Source organism: Syngnathus floridae, chromosome 14 (genome assembly GCF_059516105.1).
Source record: "Syngnathus floridae isolate MCC-2025c chromosome 14, RoL_Sflo_1.0, whole genome shotgun sequence".
Lineage (NCBI taxonomy): Eukaryota > Metazoa > Chordata > Actinopteri > Syngnathiformes > Syngnathidae > Syngnathus > Syngnathus floridae.
Genome location: NC_142426.1, coordinates 7,787,540 through 7,812,795, shown reverse-complemented (window position 1 = coordinate 7,812,795; position 25,256 = coordinate 7,787,540). Strand labels below are relative to the sequence as shown.

Below are 25,256 nucleotides of genomic sequence, written 5' to 3'. Positions count from 1 at the left end.
TTGTCACGTGGTGATTGAAACGTGCGTTGGTTGGCCGAAGAGTACCGTAGAGGGCGGGGCCTCGGTGACGTTTAATGGACGAACTGACGTGTGGGGATTTAAAAAGCTTAATCATCAAAGGACCACAAAAAATGAGTGGCTTTTTGTCGTATTTGAGTACTCGTTGTTAACTTGAAGTGAGCAAAACGTCAGCGTACGAGTTTAAGACGTGACAGAAGGGGGTTGATCATTTTTACGAATTATACTTGTTTTGCTCAGTAAATATTCTTCTGTCCGAGTGACACATGAACGGCACCTAGATGTCATGAAAAACTGAATTTATAAATACTTTTTCAGTTATTTGAAAAATATTTGACCCAAGCCACTTTTTTTAAATAAACCTAAACAATGAAATAATTTATCAAAAAGTATGGTTAACAACTCTTGAGATTTAAATTTGGGTAGTTTGTGTTGCTTATGCTGCCATCTAGTGTGCAAAGGTGTCAAGCGCATCCAGGCCTCAGAGGCGATTCGTTTCTTTGGTATAACCACATTAGTACACCGCAAAAATGCAATACAAGAGTAATTATACAAAGATGCCTTAAGCAAGTTGTGTTGGGTGTACTTATTTCATAATAAAGAGGATGATGACAAAAGACTCATCATTTGCATTTGTATTTTATTTTTTTATATACAAAAAGATGTCATCTATTTTTTTCCCTACGCATTTTCCAAGACAAAAATCATACATTTTCGCACAGGAATCATCACATCAACGGGGAAAAATCTCATCATTCACACTAGAACAAGGACATTCTTTGCTTTCACATAGATATTAAGAATCATGGAAAAAAAAATTGAGCAATTTTGAACTAGAGTGGGCCAAGTCCGGCCCTTTTTTAAGATCAGAAATGACCAGTGTGAATACAAGCCCAACTCAAGCTTAGTTCCAGAGCAGCAGCCCATTATTGCGCTGCGTGTTTTTCAGGTTGGGTTGAGTGTTATTTCCCATCTTGCATTCTTGATAGAATTTCTTTTCAACTTCCGTCCATTAAAGGTGGCCAAAAAGGAGTTGGCTCACTCTTGCTCTTACTGGCTCACTTCATTATTTTTGTTCTTTTTACAGATGACGCTAAGTTACAGAGGTACTGTGTGAGGTAAGAGGTCAGAAGAACTGGAGGTGATTTTTGGGGGGGAGAGGGGGCATTGAAAGCACCTGGGTGGACCGGTAGGGTGGGAGTGGGGGTCGTTGTTGCACACACAGCTCGGTGACCATCAAATGATATTCAAATGACTATTGCTGTGTTAGATATATTGCTGGACCCTCGGCTCATACACACACTCCACTGTGCACATTATATAAAAAAAAATCCCCCAAAGTTAAACTTTTTTTTTGTACATTTATACCCCCACCACGACCAGCGAACACATGACAGAGCACTTTTTTTTTTTTTTTTTTTTTACAGAAATGATAAGAAAGTCACCATCTTTGCACAGCACCACATGTCTAAACTAGCACGTCTGAACGTCTCATCGGCAGGTTATGAGTTTATTTAGAGGTAATACTGTGGGGGGTTCAAAAGCATCGGGAATCTTACCTTTTGCTTTTACATACAGTTAAGGCCAAAATTATCTTTTTTTAAATTTGTGGAAGGTCCATTACTAAATGTATTTTTTTTAAATACCTCTATAACCCTTTTCCAATATCATGTTGTGTGTTTTACATGTACTGTATTTGTTCAGGATGTGGCAACAGCACATTTTTGTACATCTGGCTTGCTAAAATATTGGGTAGGACTCGGATTTTAAAGGGGCCGGAAAGTTCTATTGTTTCAGCTAAGGAAGGAACCATTCAGACGGTTGTCAACTCATAATAATTAATATTTGTCTAGAGAATTTAAAAATTGGTAGTTTTGGCCTTAATTGCTGTATATACAGAACCCCTTTAAAAAACATTTAGAACAGGGAATCCTTTTCCTTACAAAACAAAACAAAAACATTGCGTCCAGAGTGTATTTACAACAATCTGAGTCATTTTTTTCCCATTTTTTGTGGACAGTGTGACAACTGCTGGGGCTATGGTTAACAAAACAAAAAGTAAAATAGTTTTCCTTAAAAAAAGTTAAATTAAAACAACTTTCTTTGAAATCAAAAGTAATTAAAAATCTCAACACAAGGAGGCCCGTCCGACAACATTAAACCATCTGGACTACAGTATTTTTCTTAAAAATAAAACACACAATCAAATACATCTTAAGAACACAAGTCCATGTACATGTAGAAAAAAAAAAGCCTGAGGTACTTGTTCAGAAGATCTGAGGTCAGTCTTGGAGGAGAGGAAGCAGCTTGAGGGCTCACCCCTTCATCATCATCATTAAACACACGCACGCACACACGAACAACTACAAGAACAGAACGTTAGCCTCGTGTCACATCACTGATGGTTCTAGAGCACGCTAAGAATACAAATCCTTGAGAGTCCTGGAATAGTCAGAGCAGCATAAAAACGGACATTCAAAAACGTATGGTACTCGTGTTCGTATGACAGCACGTACGCAACCGCGGCGACTGCCACTGCATGGCATTGCATCGGCGAGAGACGAAAAAAAGGCAACCGTTTTGAGATCTCCCGGTGAGATGTACGTGGAGGACTGAGGTATCCGGGGACAAACGACTGACTTGAGCGAGTCCGTTCGACACGTCGAGAGAAAACACAGAAACAGACATGTTGCTTGTACTCAAGTATGGCGGCCGGGTCGGCTGTTCTCACTTAGAAACGCGAACGTGCAGCAAAAAATGGTTCATATCCCGGCTGCTATGTTTTTGTTGAAAGTGGAAATCATTCATCAATTAATCATCACGGGGAGAACATGCAAAGTCCATACAGAGAGGACCGGAGGTGGAATCGAAGCCCCTCTGAACTGTGAGGCAGACGTGCCGCCCCAATTTAGATGATCATTATTAGTTTACGTACAATGTGGATATAAATTTTTGAATATCAAACTTAAAAATAATTTTGAGTTTTGGGTCTGAACCGTTTTTGTTGCATTTGGGATTAAACAATTCCAGGTTTGCACACTGGTACATGATTCTCACTGCACTGTTCTCCAAAAAAAAAAAAAAAAAAAAAGGCTAACATTAGATTTTTTTTCAATGTAATCAAAACATCCACTTTTTCAAACATTATGGCCAGGATATGACTCATTTTGTGCTTAACTGCATGATCATTAATCGCACTCACACACAACAGCTCAAAATCAAGAATGTGTAACATTGCAACTCCAGACAACATTTGTCAATGCCCCCGGCACTGGCTAAAGGAGTAACTCTACAGACAAAAACAATGCGAATGAATAATAATAAAAAAAAAATAATCCTCATTAGAATGGGGAACAAGTCCATAATGACAGCTAGCTTGGCTCTCCCTCTCGCATTAGAAGACAATCTCACACACACCCACACGCACAACCAAAGAAGCCTATTGGATACCTGAGAGGTAGTTCCCCGCGGGACCACACGGTGTCCCTAAAATCTCCAAACAAGTCCAGCACCCATTTTAGCTTGATAAAACCCACTGTGCTCCATTATATCTATTTATATATATTGTCTGTTTTTGTTTTTTTCCTTAACTTTTCCGTTGGGAGGGAGGCATTCACAGGTTTGAAAAGTAGGGGAGCACACTTTGAAGAATTTCTTTCAAAAATTAGAGAAGCTTCGTCGACCCCTGAGGAAGATGAATCTATTTTGTTCTAACAGTCTCAAAATCCTCCAGAGGTTTTGGAGCTTAAAAGTTCACTTGACGGGGGAAAGGGGGTGGGGAGAAAAGTTTAAAAAACAAACAAACAACCAAAAAACGTTTCAAAAATAATGAGGTAATTAACGCAAAACAATACATGAGGTAATACCGACTTAGAGTGTTGCCTGTCGTATAGCTTATATACTACGTCCAAACTACAGCAGGTGGATGTGTTAATAAAATCCGACACCCCAGAAAAAAAAAAATATATACCAGTGTTGGGGATAAAATAGCAGCTGCATGTTATTAAATATTCACCGAGATCCACTGAGTTTGGGTTTGAAAAAATAAAATAAAAAAATGTGAGGAGCACTGTCCGTGTTCAGGTACTGGACTCTTTGGGAGGTAGGTCCTCGTTGGTGAGCGACGTAACGATGGAGACGGGGCCATCTGAGGTAGTGCTGCCGGTGGTCCTGGCGATCTGGCCGATGCGCTCCTCCACGCAGCAGGCCGACAGGCGGGCCTCGGCATCGTGGTCCCAGCATTCCTCGATGGTCTCGCTCAGTTGGCTCAGACCCTGCGAGGGAGAGGTTAAGGTACTCATGTCATTTTTTTTGCTTTTGCATATTCATAAAGAAATACTCACAGGATGTTTTAGCCAACAGTCTTTGATGGCTGGGCGCATTTTCTTGTGCACGACCACATCCTGCAGATCCTCTAGGGTGGGATGCTGCCCTATTTCGTCTTCAAACGGCAGAAGGTATTCACCCACGGTACCTGAGAGGGACATTGGAACAGAAGAATTGAGTCCCACGTCTTAACTGGTACAGTCCTTTCAGATGGACTCACCCTCAATGTCGCTGCAGCGCGACACCAGTTCCCACAGCACCAGACCCATGGCGTACATATCGATCCTCAGGAAGGCGTCTCGTTGGAAGTTGATGGCTCCCTCCAGCACCTCGGGTGCCATGTAGCGTCGCGTACCCACCTGGTGGAAGCACAAGTTGGAAGTTAGATACAGGTTTAACGTGGCTATTTTCTAACGCAAGACTCTGTAAGCTAGTAGTGTAAGGCTGACGGCACACGGGGCGGGCTGGTGTCTGACATGCGGCAAACGTGTTTCGGTTGGGTTAGCATGTGAGCCTCGTCTCCGTGCCGATGATTCACTTGGCTTTTACTGGATCACTGCATTCACTGCTACGGGAGCAATTTTTAACTTGAGCTGACGGTTTGCGAGCTATTAGAGCCTAGATTGCAGGAAAATGGCGTGTTCTAAGTAGGTGGGTAAAGAAAAAAAAAAAGGGCGGGGGTGTAAAGGTTATCATTATTTCAAATATAGAGTGGAGGTCTGTTTTTTTTTTTTATTACCTGCCCATGAGTGTCTCCTGGAGGTTTCCCTGGTTCAAAGCACACAGCGAGCCCAAAGTCTCCGATGATTGCGGTCAGGTCGTTTCGGAGCATGACATTCTTACTCTTGAAATCCCTGATGAGAAAGTAACGGTCACCGGCTGACCCCATGACAAGACGTTTTCTCAGCCGTTATCTTTTTTGCGCCTACCTGTGCGCGATGGTGGGTTTGGGCTCTTCTCCCTTGTTGCTGGGAATGTCCTCGTGGAGGTAGGCTAAGCCGCGGGACATGGTCTCGGCTATGAGGCACAGCTCCCCCCAGGTCACAGTGTTCCCCTTGAGGTGGTCGGTCAGTGAACCCTGAAACAAAACAACAGGAGTGTGAAAGAGGTGACACGAGATATATTTTTTTTCCACATAATAAATATAGAATGTTTCCTGTATGCATTAGCTTTAGATACCAAGTAGCTTGTCGCTAATTAAACAAAGATGGGTATTATGGCTCCACAAAAGGCAAGAAAAAAATCTGTAACATATCCTGACCAGAATCTAATAAAACTGCGCTTTTAATAAAAGCAGCGATGCCATTTTCCAGAGGTAAACAAAAGGCCTTTGTCAATATCGGCGCACACACGGAAGGTCTGGCCAGGCCGGCATATAGGCGACTTACAAGTATAGCTGACATTAAATAGACTATGAATTCTCACTCTTTCGTGGAACTCTGTGATGAGCCACAGTTCCGTCTCCAGGTTGCTGCCGTGCTTCTCAGCGGCAATATAGCGCAGGATATTCTCGTGCCGCATGCCCGCTGTTAGGAAGATGTCCCGCTCGTTTTGCCACGACTGCTTATCCTGTGCAACAACAATGAGGAGGATGTCAACTTCCAATCTGAGTTTAAGGCGCAAAAGCGTTGACCCACCTGTACAGGGAAGACCTTGACTGCTACGTATTCGCTCATGAACTGGGCTTTCCAAACGCAACCAAAGCGCCCCCTGGCTTTGATTTCCAGCAGCTGCAGCGGTTTAAGGCCCACCAGGGGCGATGGAGGGGTGGGTCCAGGGTCCTAAGGCACAAACAAAGACATTTTTGATTTTCAATATCTTCAATACTGATTAGGGTCGTCTGCAGGGGGGTTACCGCGAGAGACAAAATCCTGTCTTACCTCGCTCAGGTCCACGTGGCCGTAGGGGGGCTTACGGTGACGGTACATCCACAGAGCCAAGATGATTGCCAAGGAGAGCACGCAGAGCGGCAGCAGGGAGTAGACGAGCACATTCAGCATAGACGGCACTCGGGGCGGAGGCCGGATTTTCACTGTGCGGGGGGAAAACGCCATTGATGATTATAAACACGCCAAATGATCCAAATCATCAGTATTGCATTAGGGAAACAATAATTGACTGCAAGGAAGTGTCTGCCGGTTGTTGCTAATCTTTTAAATGACCATTATTGCGATGAGTGTATTTAGCATCCGTAAATTGAATTTACCTTGTGGCTTCACTCTGATGTGAAACTGATGTGTTTTATATTTATGTGGCACGTTAACATTCATATTGAACTGGAGCACATCATCCCAAGAGCAAAACTTGTGTACACGAGTATATATACATATATATAAAATGTCCTTTGCGTTAATGCGAGAGCTATTTTCCGCCAGGTTGGCTGCCCACCTCGGTTGCCGATGCCGATCAAGTCGGGGAGGTGGGTGAAGCGCTTGTTGCAGTAGTTGCCCTCGCAGCAGCAGAAGAAGACCTGAGGGTTCTCGTCCATGGAGACGCACTCTTGCCTGAAGCCACGGGATGACACACACATAAACACACACACACACACACACTTGTGTTAGTGGTTCAGAGGACCATCGCTGCTATTTTTAATAGCGGCGAATACACGCTAGAGAACGACAAGAAATATGATTATTTGTTCCTTCCCTGGAATGTCATTGAACAACCTTTTGCATTTTTAACCCGTTGCTTTGAGAAGAAAAAAAAAAAAAAAAAAAAAGAAGCATCTCCATTCTTCAGCTGCAATTGAGAAGGGTCCAGTGGAGGTGCAGCCTCAAATTGTATATTTTTTCACTCTCCATCAACATCCTAATAATGACCTAGTGACACTATTTTTTCTACAGTCACAAAATCCGCGATTAACTCGTGCAGCAAAACCCGCAAAATCGGATGAGGAAGCGTTGCAAGCTCCTGAACGTTATTTTGCACACACAAATCTCTGCGTATGTACATATCCACCCGTGTCTAATTGAGACCTGACCCCAATATTTTCAAAACCAGATTATGAAAACAGCTTTCATGTCGCCTCAGCATGTTCTCCCGCTCTCACGGCGTACATTATGCAACACTGAATTATTTAAAGCTGGCGTTTTCTATCTATGTACATGGCGGTGAACTTACATTGCTTCGTGTATGGCGGGTATTTACTTTGGACACTTACCAACTGACAGAAATGCTAATCACATGAATACACAGTCACGCTGTGTTCAACTCCAATCCCGTCGGATGCGTACATTCGAAAGGAGTTCAACGTGCGGCCAGCAGATTCGGTTGGGGGCTGCCCCATCTGGATGGATGCCAGCAAACCGAAACGCTGGAAATGTCCCACTGCGTGAAAATTGGCGCGAGGGCTTATGGCATCGTCATCTTTCCATCTTTGATGAGCATCGTGAAAGGAGCTTTTGACTGGTTGCCGTTCGACAAATTTGGCAGGCCGTAATTGTGAGCATCAGGTGGTAAAAGTTGACGGTGCGACTCACCTGTCATAGCAGTTGAAATCGTCCAGCCAGCAGCCTTTCTTCACCAGCTTGATGGTCCCTGAGGAGTTGAGCCAGGAGGCGTAGCAGTGCAGCCGCTTGTCCTTGTCTTTGTCCTTGTCGTCGCAGCGCTCGTAGCCGCTCTGGTTGGTCTTTTCGGCGCGCCAATTGTCATTGTAGAACACACACTCGCGTGTCTCCGCCTCGCCCACGCTGTACCCTGTTGAGATACCAGAACAGACCAGACAGTAAGCAATCTCGCAAAGCAGAAATAAGTACGGATGGACGGGTGGCATAGGGAACATCTGAGAGTTATCGCTTTGGCGTGCCGCCAACTTCAGGCGTTCCACAGGGGCTCGGAAGTTGCCACCCAATAATCCGCCTCGCTTAAAAGATCTTTTTAGACTTTTAATTAGCCGCAAAACAAAACATAACAGGAACACGCCAGACGCTTCACGAGATAAACACGGACCGAGGGATTACCCCCCTCGAGTACATACTTCACTTTACATCCTGCCTGTGCTGTATATCGACTTGGATTGTCAGTTACCAGTTATGACATCACAACTTTGAAAAATGTGTTTTCATTTTTGAACATACCAATGAATGTCAAAATCTATTTACAAATCTGTTGTAGAAAGACTTCAATGATCATCAACATTGGTAAAACCCGCTCAAAAATCAAAAGTAAATATGACTGAAAAGTCGAGCAGTCACTAATAAATATCAAATTCACTTACTTTATGATGGGGCAATTTCTACACTCATCTCAATGTGCTTTAATGGGGCTGCATTTATGCCACACCTAAACAACTAAAAGATTTTCTTTGCACTTTTGCAAAGCATAAATCCATACCTGGGAGTAAACATTTAAATACCGTCACTTCTCCCATGCTGGTGTGTTGAAATTGACATTGCACGACAAGTATTTTCTACATAACACCACGCTACAGTTTTCACCGTTTCCACAGAACAAAAATATGCAACTATATGCTTTGCAAAAATGTTTTGTACTACACCAGTTGAAAAATGATGAATGAAATTTGTCATCCATTGTTCTCCCACAGAAAAGGGAGATGTAAATATATGCCAAGCGAAAATAGCTTCGTTATCAGGGGGAAAAAAATAGAACCTGTATCTTTAAATCCTTTTCTGTAGGAGACTGCCCCTCCCCCAGTTATGCCCCCACTACTCACACACATTTAGATGTCCAGCAGCAAACAATGGACTTCAGATACTACGAAATATTACCTTTAAAGAAGGTACGGGTGGGGGGAAACACGACAGGATGATGCTCCATCCCGCCCATATTGGTTGCCACGTTATGGAGAGGACTTTTACTACAATATCCCTCGCTCACACCCTCCTCCCACCTTCTGTCACTTCCCACAACATGGATTCTAGAGGAAGCAGCTTACTATAACATTAATCTACAAATCATGTAAGAATGAAAATGGCAGTGTGGCACACAGACACAAACGCAGACAGATGCATATATAAAAGGGGGGCAGCTGAGTAGACATTTTATTGTCATTCTAAACGAGAAAGGGGGGGCGGGGGGTTAGAGGGGAGGCCGTATGTTCCAAAATAATAAAGAAGGTCAGAGAGCAAGCCCACGTTGTGGAGTCACGTTATTGAAAGCTGTGGGGGGAGGACAAACTGAGGCCCCTTGTGCAATTTCACTTTGTTGTATTTCTATTGTCTGTTCGAATGGATCGATTTAGGCTTTTTTTAAAATATGTTTGGGGGGAAACGCGTTCCTCTCTTTTTGTTGTTGTTGGGTAAAAAGTGTTACGGAGCATATAAGGTTTCAGGATGTTGCTGCAGCTGCTGCTTTCTATTCCTGCCCTGGGCTCACAAAAGGCATCGAACGCAACAGTTTTAGCACGAAGCACCTTTTGTCACAAAGCACACTTTCGAGCATTTATTTTTAATATAACCGATGTTAACATTGGACACATACAGAATTGGGTAACACGCGGACGGTGGGAGATACTTACAGGATAAATATGTGGATAAAAGTTGAAATAAACACTCGAATAGGTGACATTGTCTATGGTGGGAGCTAGCCCCTAGCGGCCGCTTACCTGCGCATAAAGTTCCCAGCAGAAGTGAACAAGTCAGCCACGAGAAAGACATGTTCCGTCTTTAAAAAGCACCACCACAAAGGTCCGCCGTTTTGGTTCCGTCCCGCACATCCACCCCTCAGCACCGGCAGAGTCAAACCGACCGCAGGCCCCCCCTCCGAGCTAAAGCCTTTCGCGGCTTGTAAGCGCCGCCACCACCAACAACCACCACCACCACGGAGAAGAAAAGACGGAGGGGGCAGATTAGTCGGGCCGCCGGCTGGCTCGTTTAGTCCCGCATGGCTTGAGAAAAAAGAACGTGGAAGGAGAAATGTGCGTTTATCGTTCTTTCTGGCGGTGAACAAGCGTGGAGAGCGGTGCGGTTGGCGGCGCTGCGTCGCGAGGTCGTCCGGGGTTTACGTGCATGTTAGTGTGATGTGTGTCCAAAATGGCTTCGAAATGGGGAGCGGGGGGCTGCGAGCTGGGAAAACCCGGATGTGTAAACACAAAGGGGGGAATTCAGGCAGCCACAGCAGAAGTGACCTCAATGCAACTCTGCTAAATTCAGCTAAAAACGACGCCGTTTCACATCTAAATAAGCGATTTGTATTTCCCCCCCAAAACGATTGTATAAACCGATGACGAGAATGCAAGGGGGAATTTGGTTAGTGGAAGCCCCCCGAGGATTAACGCTCGTTGTCCTCGGATTACGAGTGCTAAAATTGCTTTTTTAAATTTTATTATTACAATACCCGAAACGTTAAGGGATTTAAATATGGTCAACATATAAAAAAATATAAACGTATGATGAAAAATGATGAACGATTTGCAGAACTGCACATTATTTCAAGATAGTAATATGTTAATATATTTTATTTAATATCTAATCATTAGATATTGCGCAAACAACATATTACCGTCGATATTCAACCCAGGTAAATCCCCGTAATAGTAAAATTTAAGCAACACTCAACTTTTCCTAATTCCTAATATTTTAAATAATAATTCGATTATTATGACCATATCTAGTTTATTACTGAGTATTTGTTTTGATTTTTGATTCCTCTACAGTTCTCCAAGAAGCGAAATCATAGCTCATTTGAGTCATATTACATTGCGCAAGTGAACTCTTGACATTAGATACTTCCCACCTGTGTCGTGCAGTAAGTGCAACATTTCTTTTGTTATATATGGAGGCTACGCCACTTCTATGGCACGACAACAGCACGCTACCTTTCGAGGTTTTTTTTTTCTTGTTAACATTGTGGCTGGATGTGACTATTCATCTGCAGCATTGCAATGGAAAATTTGATACCTGTGATTTTCCTATAATTTTCCGACAGACATGGATGCTTGGTGAAATACGGGTAAAGAGAGATGCGCACACATCGTGACATTTGAGCACTGACAGATTACGTTTAAATTGGCTTCACCATTCACTTTTGCGTTCAACTATAAAAACTGCAATTGCGTTTTCTCGCCACTGGAGGGCAATGTTTTCCAGTTTTTCATGGCTAAAGACGATACTGGTTGTCTCATTGTCTAAAAAACAAAAACACCCAAAACACTGCCACCAAAATTCCAAACAGAAGAAATGCATGGGAAAAAAAGAACTTTCACAGGGGATACATTTTCTTCAACTAATAGTTTGATATACATTGGATTTGAGTAGGTGTAAACCACCTCAGTGAGAAAAAAAAAAAAAAAAAACAGCCCCAAGGGTATGTTTGGTAACTTCCACTTGATATCAGGGTGTGTGTTTTGTGCTTGTGCTTATGACAGTGTTGTGGGTGTGCCAGGCAGGATTGGACAAATAAAGGTGAGTTTGTTGCTCATGTCCGGCCAGGAAATGATTCACATGTTATGATTTTATTAGCCACGTGTGTTATGACAAAAGATATCATGCTGCTTTGTACATATCGTATTCAACCTGGAGGAATAAAATTGTTGCATAATCCACTTTGATAGTGTAATATTTTAACTGGGGATCATATCGGCAATTTATATTGGTACACTGGAATTGACTCAAATCATTTGTTAGTAAAGGTGAAATTGCAACAGTACCAGCTGAAGAAGATGTGTAAGCGTTGAAGATTTAGGGAGTGACAGGGCGAGGTGTCAGACTCTGGTCATGAATTCATCCTTCATTCCTTTCCGGCATGTTGGGACTCATTCCCGGCCTCCCATCCTACTGCACTTCTTCGCTGGAAAACAATTCTCTTGTGCTCGGATATCTTTAAGTCAGACTAAAAAGCTACAAAAATGTACGCTGTCACATTCATCAAAGCATGCTTTGCTGTATTCACACCTGGGACGGAACTGAAAAACGTCTAGATCACACTTTTCCCATAAATAAGTGAACAACGAATTGTCTAAACATCTAACAATGGGCCCTTCATTTTCATTTTGATATTGTTGTGCATAAAATTCTGTCAATTTTTTTTTTTTTTTACATTCCCATATGTGGAAGTTGTGATTTATCACACTTACCTGAGATACTGCTGAGGAAGGACCACAGGAATTCCAGGATTCCATGTTAACCTCAGAATACGATGAGTTTATCTTCAAGACTTGTGTATGCAGATCTGTCTGACTACATCTGCATCAACCACATTTGCTAAATATGATTCATGCAGTCAGTCACCTTTACAGAACAGACATAGCCAAAGCACCTGCGGGACAGTAAAGCAAGACATCATTTTTAAGTGAACATTCATTTTACTGGGGCATGTAGCTACTGGTTGATTAAAGGAGCATCTATGACTGGGCAAGAAGAATTGAGTAGGCTTAAAAACAGATTGCAGTGCTGCCTTGAGATACGACTGAGCTGTCTTTCGTTGAAGAACCACATCAATTTTCTGTCTGTTAGCTTAATGCTAATGTTAAATTATAAGGGTGTGCATTCCTCCAATAAAAGTCGACTCGATACGTACGGTATATTGATACCGATACATAACACTAAATAAATGGTGGAGGAAAAATACGATATAACATCCTCTTTGCAGCCTGAACGCATTTTGAAAGATAGTTGAGAAAATGGCAGATGTAACATCCAGCTGTGCCATCCCTTCAGCCTTTCATTCAGTTTCTAATAATAAACGGGATTCAGCATGGGGATGTGATTGAGTGGGCAATGCATGAAAAAAATCGAGCGCATTGAACTCCTCGATACGAGAGGTGTTTTGTCGTGGTGTGTCACAAGCTAATTTGGAGGAATGCAAGCGTGTGCAACAGAGCTTGACTTTGTAAACTGAAGTCACCCGACTGGTGCAAGGAGGTTGAGGGAGACCTTGATTGGCACTTAGTTTAAAAAAAACCTTGTTTTTTTCAACTTGATTCTTTTATTGCCTGGAATGTTTTTCTCTGTTTTTAATTTACTAGCACTTTTCTTTTGTCTTCTGAATATCTCTGTTAATTTAATTTAGTTTAGTTTAATTTTGTTTTGCTTTGTTTTATTTTATTTTATTCTAAAACAAACGAGTGTGTGTGCATGTGTGTTTTTGAATTAAAATGAGTTCCACCGCATAGTGGCAATAATGGTTCTCTTTGGCTGCGGGGCAATCTGGTCTGCTTTGTGCTGGTGTCAGCTTTAGGTTACACACTATTCAAATGCATGTGTGCGAGCGCATATATACTCTGAGCTCATTCCATAAAATTTGTTGCAACTCCAACTTACATCGCTTCCCGGTGGAAGAAATGAACAAAACTAACCCGAGGGTATTAGAACACCACTGGATTGAACAGATTAGTAAATTTGATTTACCTGCAATCAATACATGTCATGGTTGAGTATGCCTATGTTTTATTTCAAAATTAAAATGCTCTGAATATGGAATTGTGGCAGCTATGTTCAGTAAACGTGCACTACCTTGTCACAGTTGTGAAAGATCTTAGGCTCAGTAAAACAGACTACTGCGTTTATCAATAACCCAAGGCTATATATTTGGACAGGGCCATAAAAACACACAAACAATTTACACCTCTATGGCCATTATGACACTCCCCGCACTCTGTTTGTTTGTTCCTTCCACAAGTTGTGATTTTAAGGCTAAACAGTAGGCCGGGCCTCAGGCTAGTCTACGTGACAGACACCAAGTAACTCGTAATTATTTGGATAAAGCCTTTTTGTGTTAGTAAATACGTTTTTGTTATTCATCCTGTGAGGGAAGCTGGAGTGTGTATAAGAAAGGAAGGAGAGATATTTACTGGCAAATGTGTGTGTGAGCAATTTGAAGGTCAGAGGGAGTTTTTTCACCCACCTTCGCCAACTTTGAACGCTGCTCTTTCAACACGATAAGGCTGATTCATGTTGCTGACTACTGGTGCTCCTCCCATGCTCGACTTTACTTGAACTAAAACAACAGTGACCATCAAGCAGTTTTGTATATTTTTCCATCATGTCAAATATGACTAAGTAGCATCAAACCTGTAGTGGGTTCTAAAACCTACAAGAAAATAAACAACATAGTTTTCCTAGAAGATTCTCAAAGCCAATCCACACAGTTCCAAACGGCGTAATAATTGGATGGATATAAGAACAGCATTCTTCCCACTTTGCCCTTTCTATGCTTGAGCACTCCCATCTTCCACCATTATTTTTGCCTTTTGTACAGTATGTGGGCGGCTTCTTTCTTTCTCCCTCTCCCTTTCTATCTGCCCTCTTTCTCTCCCTGCACACAAAGCCTGCGTTGTCTGCTAACACGTTTGGTTGTGAGGAACAAGCGGTGGGTTGCGTGAAATGCCTGCGACACCGTCATATAGTCAGGAAGTCGCCAAACAGCCACATAAATATTATTATTATTATTTTTTTATATATCAAGAATGGCATTTTGTTATATAATAAAAAAAACATACAGGTATACAGTGATCCCTCGCTACTTCACGTTTCATTTATCGCGGCTTCACTAGATCGCAGATTTTTTTCCCAAATTTAAAAAAAAAAACATTTATAAGTCAAAATAAAACTTCTAAATTAAGGAAGTATTGCTCCAAATTTTAGCTTACATTCCTTTAGAAGTCTGTTTTCGCGTGTTAGCACGATCGCGAATTAGCATCTTTCCTGCCCGGTACTTCTTGGTGACTGTACTTCGCGGATTTCACTTATCGCGGGTGGTTTTTGGAACCAATTATCCGCGATAAACGAGGGATTACTGTAGTCATTGTAAAATACAGGTACTTTTAAGTTCACAAAGGTAAAAAAAAAAAAGTTATGCTATTTTATAATTTGAGCAGTTGTTGCAAACTTGAAACAGACACTATCGTCTTGCCCATTACAATGTATTTGAAACTAATTTCCAGTTCTGCGTGGGACGATAGTGGGTTATCGTGTGTGCGCGCATATGCGTGTGTGCGGCTCTAGTGGAGGGAGGGGCAAACCAAAGTGAAAAGTGCACACCGCTTAACCCCTCCTTACATTCTCTCAGTGTCACTGCGCTCCTACAGCAAGGATTCACCTTCTCCGCAACTTTTCCAGAGAATTCGCACCGCATGGGTGTCATGAAAGGCAAAACGTCAGGTGCACTGCGGCTGCTGCTCGCTTTCCTGCTGGGATGCGCTCGACTGTCTTCAGCCTTCAACCTGGACACCGAGGACGTCGTGCGCAAGGACGGAGATCCAGAAAGCCTCTTCGGTTTCTCCATGACCATGCACCGACAGCTAGAGCCAGAGGATAAAAGAATGTGAGAGCAACTTTAATTGTACACTTTTCTTCTCAAATGTTACGTCATCATTTGGGTTCAGGTATAGATATCAGCACCTTTTCGACATGAATAGATCTGCGCACTTTACTTTTCAACTTTTGTTAATGTTTAAGAAGTCTCTGAAGAACTTCTCTGTTAAAGTTAATAATTTATGAGCCTTTGGCCTTGTGCGCGTTTGCGTGCGCGCTCACGTTGCGCGACAGGATTTTGTGGATTGTGACAATCCAGAAAGTAGCTGTCAACATTTTACTCTGTAATGACAACAGATCTTGTTATGGAAGGTTTTTACCCTGGCAGTGGTGGAATGTGAACCAGGTTGCTGCTGTAAAGTTGCTTTTTAGCTTTTTCTCTGCTATTTCCGTCTCACAAAGCAATGTTGGATCTACTTTTCAATTTTGGAATTAATTCAAGAAATAGGTATATTTGATTTTCAAAGTAAGTCCCGTCATTAGGATCAACATTCAAATACAATAGCACAGTAGGCCTAATCATATTAAAATAACAATCATTGTGTAAAGTTCTGCCACCTAGTGGAAAAGCATTTAATTGTTCTGCCCGTCACTATATGTCGTTGGCATAGATAACAGTCGTCTCCCAGCCACGTGTGCAACAAGTATTCAGTTATATCATATTCAGAAATTCACACCCTACAGCAATGTGTTGTGCGTGTACCTGCAGGTGAGGACACGAGGAGCTCTTACAGTTTGCGTGTGTTTGCATGAGTAGGCGTGTTCAATCACTATCAGACTGAGATGATTGTTAGTGAAAGTGGGGGTGTTTAAAAAAAAAAAAAAATCGACTGAAGTTTGACCATTGCATTCTTGTGAGTGCTTCAGTATTTGCTACATAACGAGGAGTGTCAGGTTTTTTTTGTTATGCCTCAGGTTGTGTAAGATTATCCAACATCAAATACCTTTCAAAAATGGTGGTGCTGAAAAGACAGGAATAATTTATTAATCTGGGCAGCAAAAAGATTTTTTTTTTTTCTTACCGGCTTGGGATGGGCTCCTGGCAGACATTTTGTGGAAAAATGGAGGTTGGGCAGCACATGGCTTTATGTTCTTTCTCTCGTTTGCACTCTCTCTCTCTCTCTCTGATAGGGCGCTGCCAGATGTTGCCAAGCAACAGGCTGTGCTCCAGGAAGCACTGCTGTGTAAAAAAAATAAAAATAATAAATTATACCGCTTTTAATGGGATGCCTCTGTTACGTTATGGTCACTCTGTTGCTCTGGCCTTGGTGTCCCGGTGATTCTGCACCACGGTATGTGTGTGTGTAAACAATACCACACCAACACAGACACACACTGTCTCTGTTTTTTTTAATTCTTTGACTGAGGGAACGTAATAGGGCTTCCTCCTCTGCTGCTCAATGATAAGTTCAACAACTGGGTCAACGGCGGGGTCATCGTATCACCGCTATGCTCCCGATGACAAGCATCCGTTCCATCCATGTTTTTAAGTAACACTCTGCCGGCTCATATTTAAAAGAGCTGGTGGCATTTGCCTCAAATCTTCAACCCACAAAGACATCCTGTGTGTGTGTTTGTTGCGAGAGATAGAACCCGTCTTTGAATAGCTGGCTGTGTGAAACGCTGGAATGTGTGCTAATGTGACACACAAGAGGAAGAGCTCATTGAGTGAAGATGACAGTTTAAGCTACTTAAACTGAACAGTGTGCAATTGATGAAGCCACAAATGGCGTTTTTTTTTTTTTTTTCTGAATATAATCTTTCTTGTGTCTGATCCAGGCTACTGGTCGGGGCCCCGAGAGCTAAAGGCTTTACCGGTCAAACGGCAGCAGTGACGGGAGGACTGTACAGCTGTGACATGAGCTCACCTTCTTCAGGCTGTGCGCGAGTTCAATTTGATAAAGATGGTGAGATTCTTGCTGACTGTATTTCTGAGCTTTTGAAAAAAAAAAAAAATCACTCATTTTTTTTGAAAAATTTTTAGAGGACACTAAGAGAGAAAGCAAAGAGAATCAGTGGATGGGAGTGACGGTCAACAGTCAGGGGCCAGGAGGCAAAGTTGTGGTAAACATCTTTTGGCAATTTGTTCTAAAAAGGAGTATTTTTAGCTGAGGATAACTTCAATTGTTTTTGTTTTCCCATGTAGGCCTGTGCCCATCGATACCAGCGCAGGACCAATGTGAGGACCCCAATTGAATCCCGCGACATCATTGGCCGCTGTTACGTGCTGAGTCAGAATTTGGAAATCGACCCTTTATCCAGCGAGGATGGAGGAACATGGCATTTCTGCGACAGCAGGCCAAGAGGTCACGAGATGTTCGGCTCCTGCCAGCAGGGCCTCTCGGCCACTTTTGACAAGAACTATCATTACCTCATCTTTGGAGCTCCTGGAGCTTACAACTGGAAAGGTAACACATAAGACTGTGCCATATCTGAGTGATCCTCTTTTGATGTCTAACAAAACATTGCTTTGCTTCATCTTCTCTAGGTGTGGTACGTTTGGAACAAAAAAATGACACCCTCCTAGAGATGGGTATTTATGACGACGGGCCTTTTGAGGCAGGGGATGAAAATGAGAAGAACCCCGATCTTGTCCCTGCACCTGCTAGCAGCTACCTCGGTGAAGCACTCACTCCTTACAATGTCATGTGTTTACAGTGGTGGCAAAATTGCTGTTAAAAAAAAAGAAAAATAATCATTAGAAAAAAATTGTGCAGGTATCAGAAAAATCTACAAGTACAATTACATAAAAGTAAAAAGCCACCACTGCATGTTTGTTAAGCCTCTGTCTCCTGGTCACAGGTTTCTCCCTGGACTCGAGCAAGCGTCTGACCAAGAAAGGTCAGCTGACGGTGGTGGCGGGCGCTCCCAGGGCCAATCACAGTGGCGCGATAGTTCTGCTCAAGAAAGGCCCCGATACTAGCAACATCTTGTTGGAAGAATACACAGTCGAAGGCGAGGGGCTGGCCTCGTCGTTCGGTTATGACCTGGCCGTGCTGGATCTCAACGGGGACGGGTGAGTCAAAATGAAAGAGCGTGTACGCTAGTATACCAGATGCTAATGGTGTGGTTTGATAGCTGGGATGACATTGTGGTGGGAGCGCCTCAGTACTTTGAGAAAGATGGCGAGATTGGAGGCGCCACGTACGTCTTTGTCAACAAAAACGGAAAATGGGACAAGACCACCCCCACCAGAATTGACGGACCGATGGACTCCATGTTTGGCCTGGCTGTGGAAAATCTGGGTGACATAAACCTGGATGGTTACCATGGTGAGGCCTGTGTGTTAATAGCTGATTATCAAACCACAAACGAAAAGAGATTGCCATAATAAAAGGTGTAATATTGCACAAATATTATTATAATTAATAATATTAAAAAAATACAAAAGAATCACTTGTTAAAACACAGCAGTGCCCTGAGGTACAAGTTTAATTTGTTCTTTGACCAAATTCATAACTCAAATCACCCACGTTCAAGTTCAAATCATCTTTCCCCATTGAAATGAATGGAAATAGCATTAATTCGTTCCATTGCACTCCCCTAAACAATGATTTTTTTTTCAGTATGAGAGATTGCACTGGATATTTGACTCTATAAATAAATACAGTCATAAATCCTCAGCAGTAATTTTTGGCCGAGTACCCCTTATATGTGTCCCTTGACCTAAATGTTTGAGACCCACTCACTTAAAGTCACAATTCTTCTTCACTGGAACAGATTTTGCCGTGGGAGCCCCTTACGATGATGACAATTCTGGAAATGTCTACATCTACCATGGATCAAAAACAGGACTCCATTCCAAAAAAGCAGAACAGGTTCACAAAAATAACCTCTTGGTCAAGTGTAATGTTGAGAAAATGTCAAAATTGCTGAACAAATTTCCCCGTAGATTTTGTCCGGCAAGCCTGCGGGAGTGAAAATGTTCGGCTACTCTTTAGCGGGTAACATGGATCTGGATAAAAACGCCTACCCTGACCTGGCTGTGGGATCCCTCTCCGATGCCGTTTTTGTGTACAGGTGAGTGCTCCGCTCTGCTTCCTGTCTATAGAGAAGCTCATCCTGTCTTCTCAGAGCCCGCCCTGTCATCGCCATCAAGAAGGAAGTCACTTACACGCCAAAACAAATCGACCTGACGAATAAGAACTGTGGGGACAAGTTCTGGTGAGTTTTGAGAAAATCCATGGCTTTCTTTGGAGAAGGTTGCTGTCCACATAATTTCCGATTGTGCTCCTCCCCCAGCATGAACGTTCAAGCTTGCTTCACCTACAATGCCAACCCCGAGAGCTACTCCCCGAGACTGAGTAAGAGCGATCATCTTTTCCTTCAAGAAAATCTTTTTGTACACCAAACTTGACTCCCTTCTCCTTCTTCAAGCGGTTGCATACACCCTGTCGGTCGACGCTGAACAAAGAAAGAAGAATCTCCTCCCCAGGGCCTCCTTCATTCAACAGTCGGCCTCTGACAGTGCATATGAATCCAAAGGGACCGTGGTCTTGGATACCAAAGGAAGGAAGCAATGTATCACACGGCAGCTGGCCATACAGGTTGACATCCCACTCGACATGAAAAATCATTTCCTTATTGATCTGTACGTAATGTTGTGCGTAAATCATCCTCGATAAGGACAACATCCGTGACAAACTTCGAGGAGTACCCATCGACGTGGATGTGGAGATCAAGAACGGCCAACGCAAACGTAGACAGAGCTCATCTGAAATGTCGCCTGTCCTCGACGCTAAAGACAGTGTGATGACACGCAGTGAGGTATGCAAGTGTTACCATTTATTTTTGGACGTTACATCACGTCACGTATGTGTTTATATCTCGCTAGATTCAATTTGTCAAAGAGGGTTGCGGCAGTGACAACATTTGCCGGAGTAACTTAAAGGTGGCGCACCGCTATGGCTACATGACAACTAAGGACGACACCTTCACACCGTTGCCATTGTGAGAAAAAGCAATCATGCCCCCCCCCCCCCCCCCCAACACACACATCTTGTTTTTTACTGTGCCATCCATTGTCTTTGTGGTAAGGGAAAATGGCGTGCCAGTGATCTCGCTTAGCAAGCAGAGGGATATCGCCCTGGAGGTGAAAGTGACCAATCAGAACGGAGATGATGCCCACGAGGCACGAGTGGTGGCTTCCTTCCCACGTGCCATCACATACTCTGCTTTCCGCAGCCCGCCCAACGTATGCCCACACACACACACACACAAACAAACAAATTCACTTACACATTTTTCGAATGTAATTGAACGACTCTGATTCCAGCTTGTAACTTGCACGGCCAATAAGAACGGCTCTCTGGTGACTTGTGAACTTGGGAACCCCTTCAAACGGGACGCTGAGGTAAGTGAACTCGTATTTGTGTAGAAATGTTCGACTTGTTGATTGCGGTTAGTTGCTATGGTAGTTTGGCAAAGTCGCGAAATCTAGCAACAAAGTGCTAAAATGGAATCCATGAAGAAACTTTCAGCAGTCAAACTACCATCTTGTGGTTTTGTCTGTATGTGTGTTTCTAGAAAACCTTCTACATTATTCTGGGAACAGCCGCCATCTCGGTAAACACCACAGAATTCGAGGTTGATCTTCGACCGGATACGTAAGTTCGCATTCGGTACACTTTCACTTTTATTGTCGTTTTACCATCATGTCGTTTTGGCAAATATGCACTTTGTGCTAACTTCAGTTTAACGAGTTTGAATGTGACTATTTCATTCTGAATATAATCACACATCCCAGTTCGAAGAGGGTGTGCACACTTATGCAACCAAACGATTGCTACCAAATATACATTAAAAAAGCAATAAAATTGAGTTGGTCATTGATAACATAATTGGTGATTTCTTTATATCACCAAAAAACCCTGGTATTTGATCAGGGGTGTGTAGACTTTTTATGTCCACAGTAGAGGATCTTCAGTGGGATACATTAGACTTGAGTCATTTCAAAATGAATAATTTTCACTTTGTATCATCTTTTTTTTAGTAATCGAACACTATATCATTGATCTTATAGTTTCCAAATGTGTTTATTTAGAAGTAGCTTTTTAAACAATTATCACTATTAACTATTTTGCAAGCGTAAGTTAGTGATCAACCATGGCGCTTTTGCGTTGAATTTATTAGCCGGTTGTGGCTAGTGTGGCTAATTACAAGCTGTTTACTTTTGATTCCTTGCAGAACCAGCGAGCAGCCAACCCTCGCCGGTGTTAAAGCCAAGGCCAACGTGGCCATCATGTTGCAGCTGAATATGATAGGGTAAAATATATATACTTTTTACAAATATACAACCGGACAGAATTGAAGGCAGTTTCCATTTTCCCAGGCAAGTTCAGCCCTCGCAGGTGCAATTCTCAGGAAAAGCCAAAGATCAGTCTGCCATGAAAACGGAACGGGACATTGGAAGTCCTGTCACACATCAGATCAGAGTGAGTACAGAAGAAAGTTTGCTGATTTCTTCTTCCTCATCTTCCTCTGCAATTGTTGATATAATATCATGTATTTCAGATCATCAACAGCGGAAGGCGCTTGACAGATATCGGCACTGCCACCCTGCATATTGACTGGCCCAAGACCACCGAGCAGAACAAGTGGCTTCTCTACTTGACAAAGGTCACCGCCACAGGCGTGAACCACATCGAGTGTACGCCAAAATCGGAGATCAATCCTCTCAAAAAGGTCAGTGGGTAGAAAATGGAATTTGACTCCATGTGACGTTTTTTCTTTTTCTATAATGCTCCAACATGACACTTGATGGCGCCAAAGCACTTTCTAAATCGGAGTTGATTTCAAGGATGTCACTGGCGGAGCTAGCTTTTTTTTTTTTTTTCCTTGAGGCGCACGGGGGGGCAATGGGACCAAGGATTTTTAAGGGTCCGTAAAACTACAATTTTTACAAAGCCCCAAAAAGTCTTCAGAAAATGGTGATAAAGATTCATTGTATGTTGGGTGGAATTGTTGGAAATATGGACAATATATATATATAGTATATTTTTTAATTTGAAAATCCTCAAAAGACAATCATCTAGTCTGGCACCTTGGGGGTCCAAGCATATTTCATGGTTTTTGAGGTACTGGCTCCTTAAGAGTCAGATTAACAAATATTTAAATCCAAAAGAGTATTTTATTCAATTGGCTACTGGTTATTTTGTATCTCATTGGCATTCTATGTTTGCGGTCTTACCTTTATTTGTCGATGAAGTCCATGCGCCACAAAAATTTCTTTTAGTTCAGACACATTTTCTTTCATTTTTGGCCAGCAACTCATGAAGCTTTGACGCTCCTCTATCATCACGTCATCAAATCCCAAAAATGTTTCCTTCACTTTACAGCCCACCTCATTTTTAGCACTATAGTGCAAAATAACAGAAAATCTAGGCTGAGTTTGACAGCTGTCGTCACGTCTACTTCTACACGCTACAAATGGGTCAGCATTAATTACCCGTTGGCTCACGTACGCCCCCTTTCAGTGTGGCAGAGTATTGTTTGCCTCAACCTGTGCCTTTTTAATGCGGTTTTATGTCCCAAGAGTAAAACAAAACGTTTCACCTTGATATTTGAACAGGAAATAGGCAATTTCAGCAATTTTTGTGATAAAAATGTTCAAAAATTGTCTTACACAAACATTAGTGGACAAATATCAATTTTATGTTATCTTTTTTTAAATTATTTGTCATGTCTTGTCCGTTGAAATAAATAAAGTTTTAGAAATGTTAGTGTGATCTTACTTACAATTTTGCAATTTTTTTTTTTTTTTTTTTTTTATTGAAGGACACCAGCAACACCAGGTACAAAAGGGCCTCACAAAAAACCCGGAAAGGTGACGAAGGAATTATTTCACGTCTAGTGGACAAGGGGAATGCTAAAGTTCTGGTAAAAAAACAAAATACTTTACCACTAGCGTTGTTTTATTTGAGTAATTTTAGTACATTTCATTAAATCGTTAACTTCTGTCCGGCTCTTTAATTTCAGTCTTGTGCCGATGGGGCCAAGTGTGTGAAGATCAAGTGTCCCCTGCAAGGCCTGGACAGTAACGCTGTCATCACCCTTCACTCCCGTCTCTGGAACGGCACATTGTTGACGGTAACAGCTCTCGATTAATCAACGAAATGATTTCTGTCAGACACAATTCCTCCATGACCAGGCTGCATTTGTCCTTTTGTTATTGTTGCTTTTCCAAACAGGATTACAACAATTTGCATCATGTGGAGGTCATCGTCAAGGCGACTCTGCATGTTGAGAGCTCGAGAAAGAACATGGTGCTGCAGAACGCTGAAACCGAGGTACGCCCGCACTATATGACTCAAATGAAAGAATAAACTTCATTTCTTTTTTTAAATTTTTCTTCCAGATGGCACTGACAGCATACCCTGAGAGGCGTGAGGCCCGAAGTGGAGGAGTCCCATGGTGGATCATTGTCTTGTCTGTTCTTCTGGCGCTGCTCTTACTGGCGCTGTTGGCTTTCCTTCTCTGGAAGGTAGAAATAAGCTCACGCACTGGCATTACATCTTGTGATGATAAAGATGAGCTAACAACTTGCCTTTCCTCAGTGTGGAGTCTGTAGGAAAAGGAACAAACGGGACCTGTCAGAAAAACAGAAGCTGACAAATGCGTGAAAAAAGTAAAAAAAAAAAGGAAAACAAAACGTGAGGCGAATTTTACCCAGCCTGCTATTAATGAGTGAAAATGTGGTGCTTAGTTTTCTGTCGCTTTTGTGGAACTTGAATTTGGGCTTCACTCAATACCATGAATGCTATTATTTCAAAAGCTGAAGGTGCTTTTTTTTTTGGGTCATGTGACTATCTCTTGAATTAATATACAGTGTTACCTTGACTTAAGAGTGCTTCAACTTCTCTTTTTGCATTGGAATTAAAAGTTAAAAGGAATGTTTTGAGGAATTGAACTCAGAAGACAAGGTAGCACTGTGCATGCTTGGCCTTGGGTTGGTGGCGCATAACAAGCAATGACATATTTCTTCAACATTTCATAATTGTCCTTCCGCATCTCTGTTTTGCTCTTTTCCTTGGTTGCTACTGCACTTATAGCCACTTAACACATTCAAGATTTTCCTCTTCATCTTCACTGATCATATATTTCTTTTGGTACAGTGCGGCTTCTTCAAACGGGCCAAACACGAAGACAAAGTTCCCAGTTACAACGGAGTTCGGATCAAACGTAAGGACAGGGATGCGAATGCTGACTGGCAAAACCTGGAAAAGAAATCCTGGGTGACAACCTGGCATGACAACAAGCATTATTCATAACCCGAATCACATCCTGGTGGTATGTAAATAGCAAGATATTCATTTGTACATTTTTTTTTTCTTCAAAATGTCCACTTCAGGTGAGGATTTTTAGTCTTAAATGAAAATAGAGACATTGTTCAGTTGATGGTCTTGAATTACTTTAGAGCATGTTTTGTACATTTTGTGTCGGGTGGGATGGAGGGCAGTGAGGGGGGTCAAGGGAATTTATAATTTTTTTTTCATTTGTTGCGTTTATGTATTTATTCACTTAAGGGGTACTTTGTTACGTTCGAGACAGACCAAAGAGTTGTATAATGCTAACAAGTGTGACTTTTAATTGCTCCCAACAATGCACATTGTGCAATGACTGCAGTGTAAAATTGGCAAATGGATTAAAATTTAAAGAATAAATTAAAGTTGCCATATCCATGCATGTGCGTGTGTAATCATT

The 25,256-nt window shown here is 42.2% G+C and overlaps 2 protein-coding genes and 1 long non-coding RNA gene across 4 annotated transcripts; 1 reads left to right on the top strand and 2 right to left on the bottom strand.

The window, feature by feature from the left end:
• Window positions 1-641: 641 nt before the first annotated feature.
• LOC148387470 (activin receptor type-2B-like) lies at window positions 642-10,365 on the bottom strand. The gene is made up of 11 exons (XM_088396959.1): window positions 9,908-10,365; window positions 7,824-8,040; window positions 6,733-6,848; window positions 6,225-6,376; window positions 5,982-6,125; window positions 5,770-5,913; window positions 5,274-5,422; window positions 5,084-5,198; window positions 4,565-4,703; window positions 4,362-4,492; window positions 642-4,292 (listed from the first exon to the last, which is right to left on the bottom strand). Exons 1-11 carry the CDS (start codon window positions 9,957-9,959, stop codon window positions 4,098-4,100), a joined length of 1,554 nt encoding a protein of 517 aa, XP_088253085.1. The 5' UTR covers window positions 9,960-10,365; the 3' UTR covers window positions 642-4,097.
• Window positions 10,366-11,647: 1,282 nt separating this feature from the next.
• Window positions 11,648-22,786, bottom strand: LOC148387469 (uncharacterized). 2 transcript variants are annotated; one of them, XR_015862869.1, is made up of 5 exons: window positions 22,744-22,786; window positions 16,577-16,734; window positions 15,340-15,541; window positions 14,146-14,238; window positions 11,648-12,558 (listed from the first exon to the last, which is right to left on the bottom strand). It is a non-coding gene; the product is annotated as an uncharacterized LOC148387469 (long non-coding RNA). The 2 variants fall into 2 exon arrangements; XR_015862870.1 differs by lacking the exon at window positions 14,146-14,238 and having other exon boundaries at window positions 15,300-15,541.
• On the top strand, window positions 15,296-25,238 carry LOC148387468 (integrin alpha-6-like). The gene is made up of 25 exons (XM_088397521.1): window positions 15,296-15,564; window positions 17,334-17,461; window positions 17,539-17,618; window positions 17,701-17,962; window positions 18,043-18,174; window positions 18,357-18,570; window positions 18,633-18,826; window positions 19,275-19,372; window positions 19,447-19,574; window positions 19,629-19,718; window positions 19,797-19,858; window positions 19,932-20,101; window positions 20,181-20,321; window positions 20,389-20,504; window positions 20,592-20,748; window positions 20,830-20,907; window positions 21,081-21,160; window positions 21,741-21,818; window positions 21,886-21,988; window positions 22,068-22,238; window positions 23,331-23,432; window positions 23,532-23,642; window positions 23,744-23,842; window positions 23,911-24,036; window positions 24,668-25,238. The coding sequence occupies exons 1-25, from the start codon at window positions 15,374-15,376 to the stop codon at window positions 24,821-24,823; spliced, it is 3,267 nt and encodes a 1,088-aa protein (XP_088253647.1). The 5' UTR covers window positions 15,296-15,373; the 3' UTR covers window positions 24,824-25,238.
• The last annotated feature ends 18 nt before the right edge of the window (window positions 25,239-25,256 follow it).